The following is a 21,307-nucleotide window of genomic DNA, read 5'->3' as shown; positions in this document are numbered from 1 at the left end:
TTGTGGAACGTGCACAGTCTTTCAACGGATCATAACTTACCACAGATAATATCCAGAGCACATCGGGTGATATATGGATAGATATCGAATGGTTTTCCATCAGCTTTGGTCGTCAGTATGTCGATCAGTATTTCCGACTTCTCTGCGAAGACATCAATGAAGTTGTCTAGAATTTTGAAATGGAAAGCTGGCGTGATCATCTTCCGCCGAGAATGCCATTTTGCTCCTGCCACACAACAGTAAATTCGTTAGTTCTGGTACAGCCAACACTGCTACATACAAGTACAACCAAACAACAGGAACATTGGTAAAGTTCGTGAATGACATTGAGTATTGGTCATCAACGAGTCTATTTAAGTAGTAGTAATTATGTTAATTAAAATTGTGATGATCAGCTTTAGCAAACTGAAAATAACTTTAGAAAAACAAACTGATTATTGTGACTTTTATTTAAAGTGCTTTACCCGATGTTTGGTAATTATGATCTAGTGCAAGACAGTTTGATAATAAAATTGTGTGACTACTAAAATTTATTTGCGTCTGAACAACCTCCCGTCATTTCTACTCCTCAGCCGATTGCTGCAACTAAATTAGACATTTATTAAACTCTCACGAACCTATAGAATATCGTGTCGCCTCAATTATTGAAGGGAACTACTCAGAATCAAAGATGTAGAATTGATTTAAATCATGAAAAACAACGAAGAAGGGATGAGAAAGGAATTGTCACGGTGGCTCATAGATTCACGAAAATCTGTTCCGTACGTTATAACGAATGCTCCAAAACATGTGACTGACTGAAGAGATTTCAGAAGATTCTAAGTACACATTAACTGATTGTCTACATTAGGCAGGTGATGGAAGTGACGTCGAATACAACAAAGAGGTCTCAGCTTTGCAATTATTTACAAGAAACTTTCAAAGGACTACTTAGCAGACTATAGAAACGTGTAGATGACAGGAATAGGGAGTATTAAGGGGAATTTTGGAACTAAAAGTCTTATTAGGAGCACATCCTAAGTGTTAAGCTCACAATCCAAGACATAATACTAAAGTTCTTCTTCCACGCTTAAGTGTCTGTGGGCTTCAAAAAGGCATGGACTCTATTGACATTACTTCTGAACTTTTAAAACTGTAATAGTTTGCTGTGAGTAATCATACAATTACTGATAGACAAAAATTTAAGTTTTTTTGAAGTACTGAGGTCCTAACGGATGTTAATCAAGTACATGATCATTCACCATCTTATTCGATTATGTCCTTCAGAAAGTAATCCAATAGGTTGCAGGAGAACTAAGAAATAGCGAACGGAATAACGAAATGGAACTAGGCTAAAACAGTAGATTATTAGTATTCGGTATTCGGGATTAGTTGACATCCTTGCAACATAGTCTGGAGGTACAGCTGTGGAACGTCAGGGTTCCAAAAATAACTGCAGAAAGAAAAAAAAACAGATCTTCAGGTGTCATACACAAAGACTGAACATATGACACCAATTATCCAGGCTGCAAAAAATGGATAATATAAATATGAAAACACAAAAATAATGCCCCTGAAGCAGAAATTGTACAGTAGAGTTAATTATCTTCTTTTTAGCATTCTTCTATCCTTTAGGTATTAAGCGAATTTGCCTGTTAACTGTAAGCCACCTTCGCCGGGTTCTTCCCCTATCTCCTCTTCCTTTGCGCATGTAATTTCTAGCCTTTAAGGGGAGTCTCTAAATCTCCATTCTTCGTATGTGTTCGTTCGATTTCTTCTACAACTTACATTTTATTAAATTAGACCTCTTTTTTAGTTCTTCTCTGTTATATTCATTTCTTAATCTGACTTCTATTGTGCGGCCTTTATCGCTTCTCGGAAATTTCATTTCTTGTGTCTGAACACGGCTTTCTCGTTTCTTGCTAATCACCCAGAAAATTTAATTACAGCATCTTCAAGGTTTCTATTAACTGAATTTAATAAGCTTAATTGTCATAAATTTGTTGTAGCCACTTGTCTCCTGGCATCCAAGCTAACTGGAATGGTTTACTCATCCTAAGATTTTCTGATTCATCACTACTTTTGTTCTAATGTTTTCTTTCTCAATCAAGGCTATTATCTTAGTGTTTTCTGTTGAGATCTCCATGTCACATTAAGCGTTGACGGTTTCAGTTAGTAAATTTCTTTCTGGATGTAATCTTCTTGACCTGCTAGGATCACTGACAGAAAATGATTTACAAGAGTCCTTCTGTCTAGGTATATATCTTTTCAAAATTCGGTTTTCTATTGTACATGTACGTAAACATTAAACAAACATGGAGAGATACAGCACTGTTGTTGTAATCCTTTGTTCGTTGGTATCTCATTACTCGCTTTTCTGTCGAGATCTGGAATGATAGTCGTGTTCCGATATAAACTTTATACCACGTTTATTAAATCTTCCAGGTTTTCGCGATTCGTCAATATCTTCCAAAGTTTCTGTGTACTGACGTTTTCAAAAGCTTTTTCTTAAAAAAATCGGTAAGAGCGGTGTGTGTTTCTTTACAGCATTTTAGACTTTTATGTGTTTATACAGCTGTAAAATAAATACTGCTTCAATCATCGAGCGTCCTTTTCTAAAGCCCATTTGTTCCTCATGCAGTGCTACTTCCAGTCTGTTTTTAAGTCTTGTGTTTATAATCTTGGCATATATCGTGTGTGCTGAGTCCAGCAAACTTTTATTCCTCTGCAGTTACTGTATAGGCTTTTATATGCTTTTTTGAAAACCGATATTTCTTTAACAATGTTCTAGTCTTTGGGGATACTCTTGTTCTTCCAACATTCTTTTAAGAGCTGTGGCAGTCTTATAAGTAGTATTCCTTCGTGTTTTAACAATTCACCATAATATCATCTCTTACTGTTGCTTCTCCGTTCGTAAATGACGTCAGGGTAGATGCTATTTCGTCTGCCTGTATTTCATCTAATCCCATCTCAGTTACTGGTTCAGTTTCAGTTTCTTGTGTTGTACCGTCACATCAAAAACCTATTTAATAATTTAACCATTGTTTTTCTTCAATATTGTTTATTAGTATCTTCTCATTTTCCATTGTGTTTAAAGTTTTAAAGAACTTATAGGAAATTTAGTCTCCTGTGAACATAACTGTCGATATTAGAAATAAATCTGTTCCACTGTTCCTGGTGGGTGCGTGGGTGTGTTTTTTTCTGCACTTTACGATATTTCTTCTACCGTTATCGTATTGCTTCTCCTCAGCTGTGGGGTTGTTCGAGTATTATGGACATGCATTCTGGTTTTCTTTAACAGCTTTCATGTTATCAACATTGCAAATTTTTAAGCCCTTTCTCTGGCTTATTGTTTTCTTTTTGCTGAGAGCTTCTCCTGCTACTCTACATATCACATTACTTAGATTTTGCCATTCTTCTTCTATATTATCATTAGTTTGCAAATTTCCTAGCTCTTTATTTCATTTGCTGTCTAGAAGATGTTTCTTGCTCGCCTCTTCAAACAAGTCCACTTCATAAATACTTCGACCTTATTGGTTACTCGTTTATTTTGTCATTTTCTTCCATTTCGCAGTAAGATCTATTCTGGAAATTACTACAAAATAATATTAATCTATATCTTGTCCTTTACAAGCTCACGACTTGCCTAAATGTAGCGAATTATTGATCTACGTTCTCTACTAGCCCAACTATACTTATCTATGTCTCTTTTCATAGAAAAGGTGAGATTATTATTTTTATATTATTTATTATTATTTTTATGTTACTCAAAGTGGCAAAAGGCGCTGTATTGTTCGTTACTGGGATGTTTCCTGTTCTGGTATTGAAATCACCCATCATTGCAGTCTGGCCAGTAACACTGTAATTATTCTTAGTCTTCTGTAGTTCTTCATAAAATGTTCTATACTCACTCTTTTTGCTTCTTCTGGTGGATACGTGCTTTTAACGGTGGCGTTGCCTCTTACCAGTCTGACTGTATTCATTCGTTTATGTATGTTTCATCCTTGATCTGCGTTGCCCATCTCTTCTGCAGGAGTAATACTACACCTTTGCCTCTCTTTCACTTCGCTCAACATAACGTAAACTTCTATATGTCTATTAACTCTCATTTTCATTATTGTTTCTGTGATTGCTACACCATCGATTTTTAAGTGTTTTAGTACGTCTGAAGTCCTACCTATGACATTCTAGATTACTACTTTGATGTACCCGCTGATCTATTTTAGTTTGCCTCTTTTCATAGTTTTGTCATTTACATTTGAAACCATCCTTTTTTCGAAGCTCCTTGGGGTACTAGGAGTCGTGCGTGTTTTCCGAAAGTTTGTTACCAGCCATGTGCAGTATACCCCTTCTAGCACACCAAATATTTTCTTTCGGAGTTATCTCCCGTAGCAGATGTGTTAGTTAATAGCATCTAATATTAATAACAAAATCTAACAAACTGGTAGGTAGTCGTTCATTTAACTTCCAACGTTACTTACCAGTGCTCATGAGTAGCCCGTCGCCAAGCCAAGGCTGCAAAAACGTGTACATAGGGGCCTTCGTGATCAGTTCGCTGCTCGTCATTATTTTCTGAAACAGGAATACAGTAAATGTAAATCTCAGCACAATGCTAGCCAAGTCCGACGGTGCATCCCGTAATAAATTTTGCCATGTCTCTGTCATTCACGTCGTATAGATACATTATCTGAAGTGAGCTAGCTACTCGTTATACATATAATACAACACTCTGGATTTATGGAGTCAATTCAGCATCTGGCCTTCTCAGATATGAATCCAGTGTATTAATCCTATTTGGTCAATATATGTAGGAGCGAAGTGCCTTGAAGAGCAGCTGAACGGAATGGACAGCGTCTTGAAAGGAGGATATAAGATGAACATCAACTAAAGCAAAACGAGGGTAATGGAATATAGTCGAATGAAATAAAGTGATACTGAGTGTATTAAATTAGGAAATGAAACTCTTAAAGTAGTAAATGAGTTTGCTATTTGGGGTGCAAAATAACTGATGATGGTCGAAATAGAGGTGATATAAAATGTAGACGGGCTATGGCAAGGAAAGCCTTTCTGAAGAACACAAATTTGTTAACACCGAGTATAGACTGAAGTATTAGAAAGTCTGTCCTGATAGTATTTGTCTGGAGTGTAGCTATGTATGGAAGAGAAACGTGGACGATAAACAGTTTAGACAGAAATAGAATAGATGATTTTGAAATGTGGTGCTACAGAAGAATGCTGAAGATAAGATGGGTAGAACACGTAACTAATGAAGACGTACTGAATAATTGGAGAGAAGAGGAATTTGTGGTACAACTTGACCAGAAGAATGGATCGGTTGGCACGATATTTTCTGAGGCATCAAGAGATCACCAATTTAGTACTGGAGGGAAGCGTGGACGGTAAAGGAGGGAGACCAAGAGATGAATACGCTAAGCACATTCAGAAGGATATAGGTTGCAGTAGTTATTTGGAGTTGATGAAGCCTGCACAGGATAGAGTAGCATGGAGAGCTGCATAAAACCTGTCTCTAAGCTGAAGTCCACAAAAACAACAACAACATGTAGGAATTCATTGCTCACAATAATGACGGGACTAATAAAGAACAAGAGACGGGCAAAATTATTTTAGCTACCTACCTCAACGTATTCTGCCTTCATAAGGTGAACTTCGGGGATGTGGCCAAGCCAAGTACGAAACATCGGCCAGTACTGTTTACTTATGCGGTCGAACACGTTCATCATTTCTGCAACAGACAAGATAGTTACGTTACACAGCGTTATTTAAGTTACTGCAGAGTTGAGTCAGTGGTTCTCAAGGTCAGTGACTCCCAGGTTAAGTGATAATACACTCTCATTTCTTCGTCCTACAATGTCAGTCAATATTTGGAAATGGTCCACTGTGAACAAGCTGCTCTTAGAAGTAAATATACATTCATGGCTAGCTTCTACACTTGATGGATTGAGATCTAACGGTTCTTATGCAGTTTGCAATAAATGTTTTATGAATTGAATACCCATAGCGAGTGGTAGGTGATATATCACTTGTTTCACGTTCTCTCTGCCCCCTTGTGAAGTAGAGACGTAAAGTATTATTGCAGTTTTGGGAAATACATTATTTCGCAGATATTCTTCAAAGAACTTCAGAAAGTTCTTTTTCATTCCTTCTCTCCAATCATTTCCGTTTTATTAACTGCATTTCAGAATCGTAGTATCAGCTATACTGACATTTAAAAGAATTTTCGTTCTAGTGTTACTTAGTTTTCTACGGGACATATTAACTGATGAAAGAGATGTGTGTTTCAAATAGTTCAAATGGCTCTGAGCACTATGGGACTTAACATCTAAGGTCATCAGTCCCCTAGAACTTAGAACTACTTAAACCTAACTAACCTATGGACATCACACACATCCATGCCCGACGCAGGATTCGAAACTGCGACCGTAGCGGCCGCGCTGTTCCAGACTGAAGCGCCAAGAACCGCTCGGCCACAACGGCCGACTTTGGGTTTCGTCATACAACTTGCTCACAATTCTTTTTCTCATTAAATTGACGTTACAACTTTTCACGTCCAGTAGAAGACCTTTCCGAACACTTTTACTTTATTTGTCTTAGTCTATCGTATTACGATTGTGCTTTGCCTTACTAACTGATTTGTTGTACTTGAGATATTCTACCCTTTGATTATCTTCGTACATTTGGCTTGTTGCTTAATTCCTTTGTTAAGTGATTACTCGTTTAATCTATAGTTATAACGTTGTTATTCTCTAAGGCCATAAACGTATTGCTTTATTTGACCTTATCCCCTCCTGTCCACAAATGTATTCTAGTAATCAGTATGTCTTACCATTCTGTGAGTCTTTCCAAACGTGTGTCTGTTTTCATATTTATCTTATGAGCATATGATCACCAGCACTTCAGAAGTGGCTTAACACCGTTAACCTTAGTACAGTCTCCCTATTTTTATAAAAATTATGTAATTAAATTTTCGTTCTTTTTACTCCTGGCCTAGTCCATTCTATGTTTGGTTTCTTCTGATACAGTGACGTGTGAAGGGCAAGCCTACTGACACTTACGCCCAATTATATTAATGTAAGCTGTTGCTAGTTTTATTATCACTCCCAGAGATACAAACTAGGGTACTGTTCCTTACTTTAAATCCTAATTTTTCGTTAAAATTTTCTATTTCTCACCTGATAATGAAATCAGGATGTAAGTTGTTAGGAAAAGCAGAGGAAAAAGATTCGTCTAAGTGCATTGCATAAAGTCATGAAATTATTTTCCGTATGTTATTAATATATGGCTGTATTGTAGTACTACTGCAGCAGTACACATATAATTAATTAACATACGATTATTGAAATGAGGTCGCCCTAGCTTTCAGCTCTTACTGTTTTTATTTTACAGCTGACATTTTGGCATTTATGCCATTTTAAAGCATCTAGAAAACATAATACTACGTATTCAGAACCATTCAGTATGGCAGAGGTTGAAAATCTCGCTACAGATGTAAGGTTCTTTTATTTAGGACACTTCACTGATCGCCATGCAACTACATTGAGTCTTAAGCATTGGTTTTTTATATTTTCTTGCTTCCCTATCGCATTCAGACTTCTGACACTCCGCGCCCCGAATCATAGAACGTTATCCTTTCCTTGGTTATTCATTCTCTTTGTCTTGCTCACCACCCCCTTCGCAGTCTTCTCCTGTAGATCCAAAAGGGAGACCAGTTCGGAATTTTTCACCAATGGAGAGATCATCATGTCACTTTTTTAGATACTGGCTCCATGTCCTGTTTACACACATTACGTGTCTGTAATGCAGTGGCTTCCATTGGCTTCTGCATCCTTATGCCGTTTATGATTGCTGATTCTTCCGCCTCTAGGCGCGGTTTGCCATCAAATGTGGTACCGAGGACGTTTGATTACTAATCAAAGACACTACCCCTAGAGCATGTGTCTGCCACTGCACTGTTAATAAGGTTACGTCTGGCAAAGGGAAGTCTACTGGTATAAAATATGGGCCTTAACCTGAGGAAATGTCTGAGAATGTATGTTTGGGGCACAGCATTGCATGGTAGTAAAACGAAGTGTTCGGAAACCTGGAAAAGAAGCAAATCGAAGCGTTAGAGATGTGGTTCAGCAGTAGATTGTTGAAAAGTAGGTGGACTGGTAAGGTAAGGAATGAAGAGTCTGTGGAGAGTCGGCTAGGAAAGGAATGTATGAGAAACACTGTCAGAAGAAGGGACAGTAAGGTAGGAGATCTATTAAGACATCAGCGAATAACGTACACGGTATTAGAGGGATCTGTAGAGGGTAAAAACTGTAGAAGAAAACTGAGATTCGAATACGTCCAGCAAATAACGGCGGACGTAGGTCGCAAGTGGAATTTGTGGTAGGCCGCATCAAACTAGTCAGAAGAGTGATGACTTAAGAAAACGCCTTTCAGTAAGGCCCACTGGTTTTTCCCCAAACCTACACACAGCCGAAATTAGGTCGAATTCTGGCTGGTGTTACTTCACCTTCCTGCACAGTTATACAAGATTTCATAGCTAGTCGACCATCCTTAATCGTGGTGTGTTAGTGGTGACACAGAGCTGACTGATTAAAAGTCCAATGACGGGACGAATTAAATTAGCTTAATATTTGGCTGAGACAGGCAGGAATAGTTGTGGCATAAAATTCGTGAATACTTGTCACCAGCGGCACCAGCTTGGGGTAAGTCGATAACTTCCTCTTAAATAAACTCCCAGTAATACCTCATAGCGCTGATGGTTATCAGTAGATCTTATAAGGTTGTTACCCTCGGTCGTCCTCGGTCATTGTAGGGAAGCAGTCTGTTTGCTTATACGAATTTCTTTCTGTTCATTTCACTGAATGCTGTCAAAAGCACTGTACAAAACACTATGGTCTACAAGCACTCATGTAAGTCCACGATGTGATGTCAATACATTTCTAGAGCTTTAAAGGAAGTTTGAAAAAGGCACCACCTTGACCAGTCATCATCATCATCATCATCATCATTTAAGACTGATTATGCCTTTCAGCGTTCAGTCTGGAGCATAGCCCCCTTATAAAATTCCTCCATAATCCCCTATTCTGTGCTAACATTGGTGCCTCTTCTGATGTTAAACCTATTACTTCAAAATCATTCTGAACCGAATCCAGGTACCTTCTCCTTGGTCTGCCCCGACTCCTCTTACCCTCTACTGCTGAACCCATGAGTCTCTTGGGTAACCTTGCTTCTCCCATGAGTGTAACATGACCCCACCATCTAAGCCTGTTCGCCCTGACTGCTACATCTATAGAGTTCATTCCCAGTTTTTCTTTGATTTCCTCATTGTGGACACCCTCCTGCCATTGTTCCCATCTACTAGTACCTGCAATCACCCTAGCTACTTTCATATCCGTAACCTCAACCTTGTTGATAAGGTAACCTGAATCCACCCAGCTTTCGCTCCCATACAACAAAGTTGGTCGAAAGATTGAACGGTGCACAGATAGCTTAGTCTTGGTACTGACTTCCTTCTTGCAGAAGAGAGTAGATCGTAGCTGAGCGTTCACTGGATTAGCTTTGCTACACCTCGCTTCCAGTTCTTTCACTATGTTGCCATCCTGTGAGAATATGCATCCTAAGTACTTGAAACCGTCCACCTGTTCTAACTTTGTTCCTTCTATTTGGCACTCAATCCGTTTATATTTCTTTCCCACTGACATTACTTTCGTTTTGGAGATGCTAATCTTCATACCATAGTCCTTACATTTCTGATCTAGCTCTGAAATATTACTTTGCAAACTTTCAATCGAATCTGCCATCACAACTAAGTCATCCGCATATGCAAGACTGCTTATTTTGTGTTCACATATCTTAATCTCACCCAGCCAGTCTCTTGTTTTCAACATATGACCCATAAATAATATGAACAACAGTGGAGACAGGTTGCAGCCTTGTCTTACCTTGACCAGTGGGTCTAACAATTTAACTAACGGTCACCGACCTCTTTCTAATTACAGATTTTTTCAGGTTTTCATGATCACTATTTGACGTTTCTCCTCTTTGTTTTTGTATCGGAATCTTCGCCCAACCTATTCTACTTGATCTTCTCGATTTTTCGCCAACATGAATGGCGGCGGTGTCAAAGATTCACCATCCATTTCCTTTAGTCTACCACCAGCAAAAGAGTGTTCATCTCTCGCGCTGTCGAAATGTGAGAAACTCACTAAATAAATGTCGGCCCAAGATCCAAGACGGAAGGCAATGACTAATTCCTCTATCTTATCCATTAGTAAAATCAATTTCTTTTATCAGAGGGAGACTTGCAGCGGCCTAAATACCGCTTTTAAGCCATCGCTTTGCCAGTTAAATGAATTAAAAGAAAGACAAAGTTCTCGTTCGGGCTCCAGACGAGCCAACCTGGCCCGATCGACCTCCGAGTCACTCTCAAACAATAACGTCGTTTGGTGCGGCATGGCCGGGCATGTGGTCAGCACACCGCTCTCCCAGTCCTTGACATTTGAAACGCTACAACATGGCCGAGTCGCTCCTCAGCTGGCCTCACAAGATTGAGTGCACTCTGTCCCAACCAAAACAAAAGCAGGTCTACGTTGCAGTACCAGGAATCGAATCCGGGTCCCCCGCAAAGTATTCAGCGGCACTTACCTCTCGACTACGGAGGCGGACAATAAAATGAATACAAATCTAAATCTTGTGACAATAATACATTGATGAAATGCATAAGGTGATGGTGGAGCTGTGCTTTCTTTCCGTGCAATACTGGTGTTACGGTACTCAGTCCAAAGACTGGTTTGATGCAGCTCTCAGTGCTGTTCTATCCTGTGCAAGCCTCTTCATCTCCTAAGACCCTACATCTTTCTGCATCCGCTCATTGTATCCATCTCCTGGTCTCCCTCTACAATTTTTACCCCGCACCCTTTTCTCCAGTACTAAATTTGTGGATCTCAGAATGTGTCCTGCCAACCGAACCCTCATTTTAGTTAAGCTCTACCATAAAATTTCCTGTCTCCATTGTTCTATTCAGTACTACCGCAATAACTACGTGATGGACTCATATACAGTGTGATTCAAGATGATATGCAGATATTGTTATGTGTTATTCTATGAGTAAAACTAAAGAAAAACGTTCATATTAACATAGGTCCGCAAATGTTTTGTTACGAAGTTACGGCTAATAAAAGATTTTGACTGAAATTTAGCAACCTCGCTTATATGAACCATCGCAAAACTGCACGAGGTTAAAGTAAAGCGCGATTTCCATTTATTTCGTTGTTATTGGTCTGGTAAATCTAATGAAACATGTCCCAGACGTCTATCTGCCGTAGTTTTCCAGAACGTCGAGAGAACCAAAGATGTAATTTCGTAAAATTTTTAATTTATTAACTACCTGGCCCAATTTGTTTTTTTTTTAAATTCCAGACAATTGCACAATGCTTTCAACAGAAATTGCAGAGAATTAGATTTTGGAAAAACGATGGTAATAACGTTAACTAAAAGAACAGTGTCGTGTGACTGCGGCCTCCCGTCGGGTAGACCGTTCGCCGGGTGCAAGTCTTTCGATCTGACCCCACTTCGTTGACTTGAGCGTCGATGGGGATAAAATGATGATGATTACTACAACACAACACCCAGCCCCTGAGCGGAGAAAGTCTCCGACACAGCCGGGAATCGAACCAGAGCCCTTAGGATTGACATTCTGTCGCGCTGACCACTCAGCTACCGGGGGCGGACATAAAGTTAACTGAAACTGTATGAATGTGTCTGATAATCTGCTTTTATTAATACCATATCACAGCACATGTGAATCCATGTTAAACCGGAAAAGAACCAAGTTCAGTGTTAAGGAAGATGTAATTTAATATATTTCGCTTTCAGATTTTCTCAAGGTTGTGAGATAATATCCCAGGCAGAAAGGCCTGGTCACAGGATTTCTAGTTCTAGTATAAGATTTCATCTGCAAAAGATTATGCTTGTTATCTTACATTGGAATTTGAGACGAAACCACGACCTGGAGTACCGGGTTTTATTACTTCACATTGAACGGATCTACGAAGTATTATCTGACGCTATGAGTACATGAGTTTTAACTAAACTTTTGATATATATATTGTGCAATATCTGTGATAATTCAAGAGAGAGACGATTAATTGTATAATCCTGTAACCACCCTGAGCACTGAGTTAGTTTGCTGATTGCTGATCAGCGTCGGGTTAAATTAAATTACATTACAATGTTCATAGTGTTATTAGAGTTATTTCTCTTTTGTTTAGATGTCTCTTTATTAAAATCTATCAAGCGTATATAAATTAAATTCACGAGCTGCAACATAGTCGCCTATACGAACAGTAATCCAATACTGTCAAATCTTTTTTATTCCAGTCTGATGTTGTACTGATTATATTTATCTGTTTTGACGATGCGATTATGGCCTTATCACCTTAGGACATGGTGTAAAAAAGATCTGAGGATGGTCATTACAGATTGAAACCGATCATCGTCAAAAGAATTGATATTGTGATCAAAGACTGGAATAAAAAGCATTTTATAAATTAAATTAAATTACATTACAGGAGTCACACCGGATGGTGTGAGACTCACTTTAACGGTGGCAGCGTTGCGGCATGCTTCAGGAAGGCATAGTAAGTATTTGTGTTATTAATAAAGGCATCTTACCTTCTCGTGGTCGCAAGGTAAAAACATTGGTGGTTGCTACGCATGGATGGAAGAGGGAAGGGTCTAAGCAACTTTTCGATGGCCCTTATTAGGTACCGAGCACTCAGGGTGCTGGCCACATAAACGGCGACCATGTACGCTACCACTACCACCAGCAACATCACCAAGGTTTGATGATTTCTCTGTCACGCTCAGTTCGGCCCTCGGAAGTGGGGCTCCGGTCAGTGTCTGCCAGCAAATCTTGTGCTGGTCACTTTATCTACAGTTCGGGTCACTGACCTTCGCCGTCCTCTTACGCACAGGGAGTGAAAAAATAAGCTCCATTATGTCATTTTCACTGACGAGTTATCTGAAGAACGTCTCAAATCTTCAGATTGGGAATCGCTTTAGTAATATCATAAGGTCGTCGTGTGTAATCTTCCGCGTAGTTAACGGGTTGCTTGACAAAAACGAAGGTTCAGCTGCAGTGAATTGTTCTAAGATGGCGGGCGGAGAAAATCCTATGAGTTACTTTGTGAGACTTAAGCCTAAGCGATGCTCGAGATTGATGAGTTAACCATGCTTTCCTCTTCTATAAGTTTACTTCTGTTTTCTTTTCAGTCCTACGATAAACACATTTCTCGGTGTCTAAATGTGCATTTTATTCAATCTGTAAAGTAAGTTGGTTACATCACTCGGTACACGTATATTAAAGTCGTCAACAAATAAGGTTACGGTGTAATTAACGGACGATGGAGGCAATTGTAGTTCTCCTCGTAACGAATTTACATTGATGAATTGCCTGGTCTGCTGCTTACTGTTGATACAGCTGGCATTAAACTTACCAGAGTGTTATGCAAACCCACATAGTATTTAATTTCATGGTTGTGAACTCAAATGAGTAAGAGTCTAAGATACGACTAAGGTGTGTTCCTAAGTTGGCATAACCTTGTATCTGGTCATTCTTACAGGCTTTTCCTTTAGAAAAATATCATCATAATCCTGTGTCATCCTTCAGAAAATCGTCACGAAGCAATCTTCTCTTTACAGTAGAAATCAAGGAACCCAGAGAGTAAAAACCTTCGTATAATTTGCTTAGGTAGACAATCACAATGAAACCAGTATTCCTTATCTTCCTTTACCCTTCAACATTTTCCTAGTCTTCGGCAGCCAATGTTTCACACTTTGATTCATGATATGTATGTCTTATGAAACAGCTGTGAGTCCTCTTAAAAGGGCATTAGAACCGCAAATCCCTCTGTAAAATACTGAACTGGAGAAGCATTTCTATAGTAACAGGTTCCTCAAACTGTTCGGTGACATATTCTGTTATCTTCAAGGCAGTAGGAGAACTGATTTCTGTGAAGGCTCTCTACTACACACGGTTACTTCTGTGACGTAGCAACGATTCCGATCACAAAGTCGGCACTGGATTTGATTGTGCGGCTAGATGCCCATCAATACAAAATAAACAAGCATTCTTACGTTCTCTTATTACATTAAAGTGTAAGGAAAGTAAAGGCTATTTTGAACATTTGGCATTACGTATCTCGATCTGACGTTAACTTCTTCCGTCCTAAGAACCAACGAAACAGACAATTCGGCAAGATCTTACAATTTAATATTTGGGTAATGCGTGATCATGAGTTTGTGGTATTATTTTCTGGTATAGATAAATTTCAACGGCGAATAGAGAGAATTAATACAACGAGCTTTAAATGGTTCTGAAACACAGTTAAAATAACGCTAAATGAAGTCTAAGTCATAGATCCAGTTAACGGACATTTGGATATATGTTGGTTGCACAAAGCGGTTGAATGGACAGAACTGAAATGAACAGAAGAGTGGAGCACTATTGGTGAGCTAAGAGAAATTTTCAAGAGTGAGCTTCAGATGTGTGTGAAAAGGAAGGCGTATATCTGTGTGTATCACCAGCATTAATTTATGGCAATGAATACGGGTATTAAAACAGAAAACAGTTGAAAAACTGTGGATTATTTGACACGTAATGGAGAGATATGTATTCGAAATTACTACCAGGATTCCAATAAAAGTGCAATTGGAGATGAGAGGGACGTGTAGCGAGGCTTACAGATAGAAGGTGATGAATTAAGTTACATGCCGAATTCCAAGAGACAAGAAAATACTGCCGCAAGGATGTACAGTAAGATGAATGAATGAAATTAGATAACATGCAGTAGTATCTTCCGTGCCTCTATCTAGGACAACAGGATAGAAATCTAGTTTGAGAACTGGCCTAGAAATGCTAGAAATGAATAAAGACGATGTGTGATTTTCAAAGAAAATCACAGAAAGCTTACAAGTTGAAATTAAACCTACTTTCAGAAACAAATATTCTGTGATAAACAGTTTCAAAAAAAACATAATAATGTTAAAAAGCGAGAGAGAAATTGTCAAAATACATGAGAACTTGAAACACTGAAAAATTAACAGTGGGCTCACTTATCATCCGATCTTTCTTTGCTTTGCGAGTTATTATATGGTTCTTTTCATTCGACCCCAAATTTCTTAAAAAATATGACACTGTAGCCTCTAGTTCTCATGTTTGAGACAAAGGATGTTATAAACAAATGCACAAAATCGAGAATAGGGATCTAGGTACTCAAATCTCAAAATATGTTAATAATATACGGAAGCGAACGTATAGATTTTAATTATTACGTTTTTGCTTGTTAGCTTCCATCATAGTTATGCGGTTCCACAATAATAATATATGTTGTGGTATTTGTATTATTGTTGTGTCATCAGCGTATGGGTTGTACTAAATGTCTGTTATTCAACGTTTAGCTGGCTAAACAGCCGTTAGCTGCCGGAGGCAAAATAAATAAACAAATAGTTTGTTCACAAATTTACGTTTCTTTGGTTAATGAGGTGGGGCATGACCGCTTATATTTCTACAGAGTCAATATTTTGAAACAGATTGTACCTGCAGTCTTCTTCTGCAGAGGTGTCATGATACGTGAGTCAACAAATACAGGGCCTTCACTGACGAGTGTGAAGTTTTTAATGGTACATGCGAGTGTAATAATATCTGAACCGTTACCACCTTTGCAGAAAATGGGTAAACAAATCTGTCATCGTGTATACTACAACAATTCCCTGGCTGAACTGTGCCAAAGCAGTAAACAAAGACTTACGGTTTTCAGTACTTGCTCTCACCAAATTTTTATTGTAACTTCTCACTTCCATTATAAGACAATTCTAAACAGTTTCATTTTATTCACCAAAGTCTATCATTACCTACGTACACCTCGATTTAATAGATATTTTGTACATTAGAATGGTTGTTTTCTTTCCTTGTCTTTTTAAATTACGTTGTTCATTTACAGTAAGTATTTTTGTTAAGAAATTGCTCTTTCGTAGCCATGACTTTGCAGAATGCTTAACATATCGCTGAATTTAATCGGAATCGCTTCCTTTTTACTGGTATACCTGTATAGTCGGCATCTGTGGTGTCCTATTCGACAGTTCTGTTTCATTTCAGTTTTGTATACGTTTTCACACCATGTGTCATGAGTCTATAATAACCTGCCATTCAAAACTGATTTAGGACAATTAAAATATCTTCAGTTTTAGATAAAAAATTCTAATTCAATTTTAGTTCCATTTGGTTTTTGCGAAGTCCATTACATGTATATTAGTTCGCTGTGGGTATATAGTGCTCTAAAAATTGTGTCAATGAAAAATTTGTTGTTGTTTTCGGCAGACTCTTCCAACGTAAACAGCTGCCACTTCTGTTAATACTTCTAATGTTCCCTGTTAGAGTGCAGTTCTTTATTTTATGTTCCCATTTTTGTATTAAAATTACCAAATTTTATAATGAAGGGCTCTTAGTGATTTTTAGTAAAACAGGACTGCATTGTAGAGGACAGCAGGATTCTCTTTTTTTGTGTGTGTTTCCACTAATGCTTGAAATCACCGCAGTGCTATCGTGGCAGTGCACATACCACTGTCTGTTTACATGACTACATTTGTTTAATAGATGATTAAATTTTACATATAATTAAATGAGAAAGTGAAACACAGGTGCAAATGACATACAGAACCTAAGAGAGCGAGAAAGGAGTCTCCTACTTTGTTTCCAGTTACATATGTACCTTAGTGAATGGCTTTAATTGTTGCTGTCATTTCAGTTTTAATTGACTCAATTGTTTCAACTGTGCTTAACAGTTACGATCTGTGTTAGTCCTAAGTTTTTGGTGGTACGACAGACAGTGTGCCAGACTTGTTGATTTGCTAAAACGAAAAATTAGGTCATAAAATAAAGAACAGTACTGTCGTTTGAAAGTTGTGGACTAATAATAAGAATAGCCATGGTATACAGTTGTACAATTTGCCGAAAGCAGTGAAGAAAACATTGGAGAATATGTGACATTAAAAGGAGATGGGGTGCATGTGGGAGGAATAACTGATTGTGGGGATAAAGGACTCAAGAAGATTCACTCCAACCTTGTCAGCTGTGCGAAATGTACCACAGAGAAAATTCAGTACTTACGTTGCCTGTAGCGACATCTTACCTTCTCGCGGTCTAAAGGCCACTAAGTAGGTTGTTCCCACGAATGGAAGAAACAACGGTCCCGGCAGCTTCTCTATGGAGCGTACCAGGCGCCAGTTCTTGAGGACGAAGGCCACAGAAACGGCGACCACGAAGGCCACCAGCACGAACACAGCCAAAGCCATCTTGAAATGTGTCCGGAGCGACGAGTTTGGTGCTCACAACTACGAGATCCGGCGACTGTCTGCCAGTAAAACGTTTGCCTGTCGGTTTATCAATAGTTTGCGCCGCCGACCTTTGCCTCCCTCTTACCCATAGAGAGATTAAAAACGGAGGGGCATCATGTAATCTTTTACCTATGAGTTATCTCGCGATATATAAATATGAGCGTCGATTATAATCTACTGCGTAGTTAATCGCTTGCTTGACAACGTCGACAGTTCGTCCAGAGTGAGTAATTCGAAACTTACAGATGGGAAAAACCTTGGATGCATCCTGATACTCAGGCCTCTCTTTGAATAAAAGGCAACTTCGTCTGAAGAACAATCCGCGTTTTCCTCTTCATTAAATTTACTAAAACCTTTAGTATTAGTTTTGCAATAAATGTACTTCCACTCCTTATACAGAAAGTAAATTGCTTCACTCACACTTCACACAACAAATAATGTAAAGAAACAGCACAATGTACCGAAGATGGAGGCAATCGTTGTTACCGTTGTAGTGCAGTTTTGTTTATTAGGAGTTTGGTAGTTGGCTGTTTACCTTCGTTACAGGTGATATCAATCCCTTCAAAGAGTTATGCAAGGTGTAACGGGAATAAGTACAGTTATTTTTATATGTGATCCGTTTTCCGCGTCCAAAAGTCTTTCCACAAGCCCATAGCGTAATATACTGCCTGATGTTTAATGCACAGCCGTAACTGCAACAGTAACTGGATTACGCCTGCAGTATAAACTAATCATTTTGCGTCCATGTGTTCACACTTTAACACGTGACCTGCTGCCCAGGAGAAAATAAGCAGTAATGGCTTGCTCTTTGCAATGTACTCAGAAGTACTAACTAACCTAAAACATACTTCTCCTAATAGCTATAGTTATTAGTCTGCAAATGAGATAGCTACTGATGTAATATTGTTCAATAAACTGTCCTCAGTCACTTATAGAAATATCTGCACTTGCATCCATTACACCCAGTAAAAACCTAGACCAGTGTTATAAAGTTTTTTCCACAGTCTGTATCCACTCTGAGGCAGAAAAAGGACACAATTCCAGTCTACCTTTTCAAACAGTCACCACACTGTCCAATATCACCATGATCATGAACTCAAAAACCTGGAAAATTTAGAGTATAACCCACATCGACGGCCTGCTCATTAGCTGGACATAACGCTATATCTGCACATTGGATATGCTATTCCCTTCCATTAATAATCACTAGTGTCCTACGTTACTGTTCATAAGTTCATCATGAAGCAGATTTATCTTCTACGGAGTAAATCAAGAAACACATGCCATAAACACTTGGTTTAAGAGTGTTCGTAAATCCTCACAGCTATCAAAAATGTTATTCTTTTTCTTTCTTATTTTATCATCGATTACTTTGATTTATACTTTCATTCATAATAGTAATTGAGCCATGTATCGACTCGTGCTACGCCTTGTGTTTAGATTGCATTGGTTTTCCTTATCTTCCCCTGACATGTTTGTTTGATATGTTGTCTGTCATTAAGTGGCTGCTTGGTTGTCTTTTCCCTCTGCTATCGATATCTATGTTGCTCCCGGGAAACTGCTATGGAGGAAGTGAGATCTTTGACCGGTTGTAACCTCGTGTGGTCGCGCGGAAGTAGGTGCCTTGCGCGCAGAGAGTGTGGTGTATACGGGAGGGCAGTGTGGCTCTCCAGCGCTAAGCAGGCGTGGTCGGTTGTACCGAGTCGCCACGTGATGTATGTCGGTTGTGTGTAACGAGCGGGTCGAGTTGACGGAAGAGCTCCCCGCGTGTTGGTTGTATACAGAATCGCCCCACGAGTAGTTGCTGTTCATTTCGCCTTGGTGGGACGTTAACAAGCTTCTTTAAATCCTCCGTTTCAACTCTGGAGTTTAAAATCAGACACCTAACATGCAGGAGTGGTCACTACCCATCAACGTTGCACAGAAGACGTGAACTCCGGCGACAGAGCGTGTTGTCGCGTGACCGTGGCGTGTTGGGTACGCTGGCGACGAGTGCGCTGTTAGATATGTGGATCCTAGCCATCGGAGGTCGTGTACTGCCTGTTCGAGCATAATTGCAAGTTAAGTTCGAGGAAGGTTTAATCATTAAGTCATAATTTTGTGTCACTAGCGTCTCTTCTGCCTTGTGGCCTCCGGCGACCGGGTTTCCGGTCTCTGGCACCGGTGTAATTGAAGACAGTCATCTTTCCTCCTCCTCTCGTAACTGTTCGATGGGAAGTGTAGCTTTGGCAGGTTGTTTCGCTATTCTGTCGTGGGTTATGAGTAAATTCATGCTTCTTGTTGGTTGATCATGTGGTCGCTCATTCAGGACTGTCTGGTGTAATATTTCCTTGCACGAGGTTAGCTCTAATTCTGTCAGCAAGTTAAGCCAACTTATAACAAGTTTTCGCTGGCTAAAAGTCGGTGCAGTGACCAGCCTGAAAGTGGAAATTGTGTTTACGGGCGTATTTAAATTGGTCAGTATTCTGCCTAGCCTGAGCATCCTTCAGTGGGTGATTTGTGGCCGCCTCACACGGGTCCGTCATATCTGTTATGTTCTAATGATATTCCAGAACACTTTTGTTTAAAAAATTGTTAACTTCCTCCAAGTTCTTAAATTCCTTTTATTGCCATTAATCGTGTTTGCTAAGACCTTTTTAATTTTTTTAATGGCGGTGTTGGTAGCTTCACTACCTCACCGTACTTTATTAACAAAGTTCCGTACTTACTTTAGTAGCCTGTTTACTAATGTTCTTTAATTTTTTAAATTGTTGTATTGCTATAAATTACTTGATTGCCGTTAGCGGCGTGATTAAAAGGCTGTTTATTGCCGTACTGCTAGTTTCTGTAAGATACGAATAAATCATTTGTGAGAATCTCAACTCGACAGTAAACTACTAGAACTTTGGCCTTGTTTCCCAACCTGTGGTGAGACTTGTGGTAACCGTAACCACTGTGTGTCAGTAATGTACAGTAGTGAGTCTTCTGTAAAAGGAATTTTAATATTGAACTCTCCTTAAAATGTCGAGTTTTAAACGCGTTTTTTATGGTTATTAATAGTAACAGGTTCACACGATGTTTCGGGACACAACAACTCTGCTACATCGATGGAACAGCTTACTTTGAGAACTCTACTCATGTTAAGTTACTTGTGTGACGTGAGAACGACTTTGATCATAGCCAATACTGGACGTCATGTCCAACCGTCATCATGGGCTATACGCTCTTCGAAAATCCGTATAGTATGATAATTAGATTCTCCTACTACATCACAAAATCGTGAGTGAAGGATATTTAGACGCTTACGCCATTATCTAGCAGCAATGGCTTGACTTCACTCTCATGCATCCTATGGAAAACGACCCTAACCAATTCTGGTAGATCTCAGTATTAATCAGTCTTCTAAAGCAGGTCTGTAACTCAATTACAATAGGATTAAGTTAATTTAGTCGACAGACTGAAACGAAAATAAAAATTAAAAATGAAGTCATGCAACCATACGATGATTACTTTTGGTGACTAAGGTGAGATTTTTATAACTAGTATTTGGATGTTTCTGAAAAAAAGGCATAGAATCAGTTTCAGTTTACGGTAGTCAGACATAAAATGTGAAGCGAATACTGTTCATAAAGGGACGGATATTCAGTGGGACACAGATATTTAAGTGAGACTAAGAGAAACGGGAAAACTAGCAAATGAAGTGGAAGTCGTTGGTAGGAATGTAGCGGACATGAAATGGAGATGGGCGAGACATGTAGCTAGTAAAATACACTGTGAAAAAAAATTAAAACGTCTCGTTCTTGAAGCCATGTCATTTCCCTCACTACAAAGCACAAGTGCGAATTTGGCGCAAGCGTGCCTAAAACCTTCTGCTGTAGAGGTGCAAAAGCGTGGCGTCCTGAAACGTCACCCTTAGGCTCGGCGACAAGTCAAACACCAAGGT

General features: G+C 39.1%; 1 protein-coding gene across 1 annotated transcript in view; it reads right to left on the bottom strand.

The window, feature by feature from the left end:
* The window catches only part of LOC124805694 (cytochrome P450 4C1-like), a 40,732-nt gene extending 23,389 nt beyond the window's left edge, over positions 1-17,343 (bottom strand). The window contains exons 1-4 of the mRNA XM_047266264.1: positions 17,181-17,343; positions 5,616-5,722; positions 4,461-4,551; positions 41-226 (exon numbers count right to left, since the gene is read on the bottom strand). Of these exons, the coding sequence (XP_047122220.1) occupies positions 41-226; positions 4,461-4,551; positions 5,616-5,722; positions 17,181-17,343 (547 nt within the window). The remainder of the gene's footprint in view (positions 1-40; positions 227-4,460; positions 4,552-5,615; positions 5,723-17,180) is intronic.
* Positions 17,344-21,307: the final 3,964 nt, after the last annotated feature.

Source organism: Schistocerca piceifrons, chromosome 7 (assembly GCF_021461385.2).
Source record: "Schistocerca piceifrons isolate TAMUIC-IGC-003096 chromosome 7, iqSchPice1.1, whole genome shotgun sequence".
Lineage (NCBI taxonomy): Eukaryota > Metazoa > Arthropoda > Insecta > Orthoptera > Acrididae > Schistocerca > Schistocerca piceifrons.
Note: the sequence above shows the minus strand (reverse complement) of the source record. Positions and strands in the feature narration are given on the sequence as shown.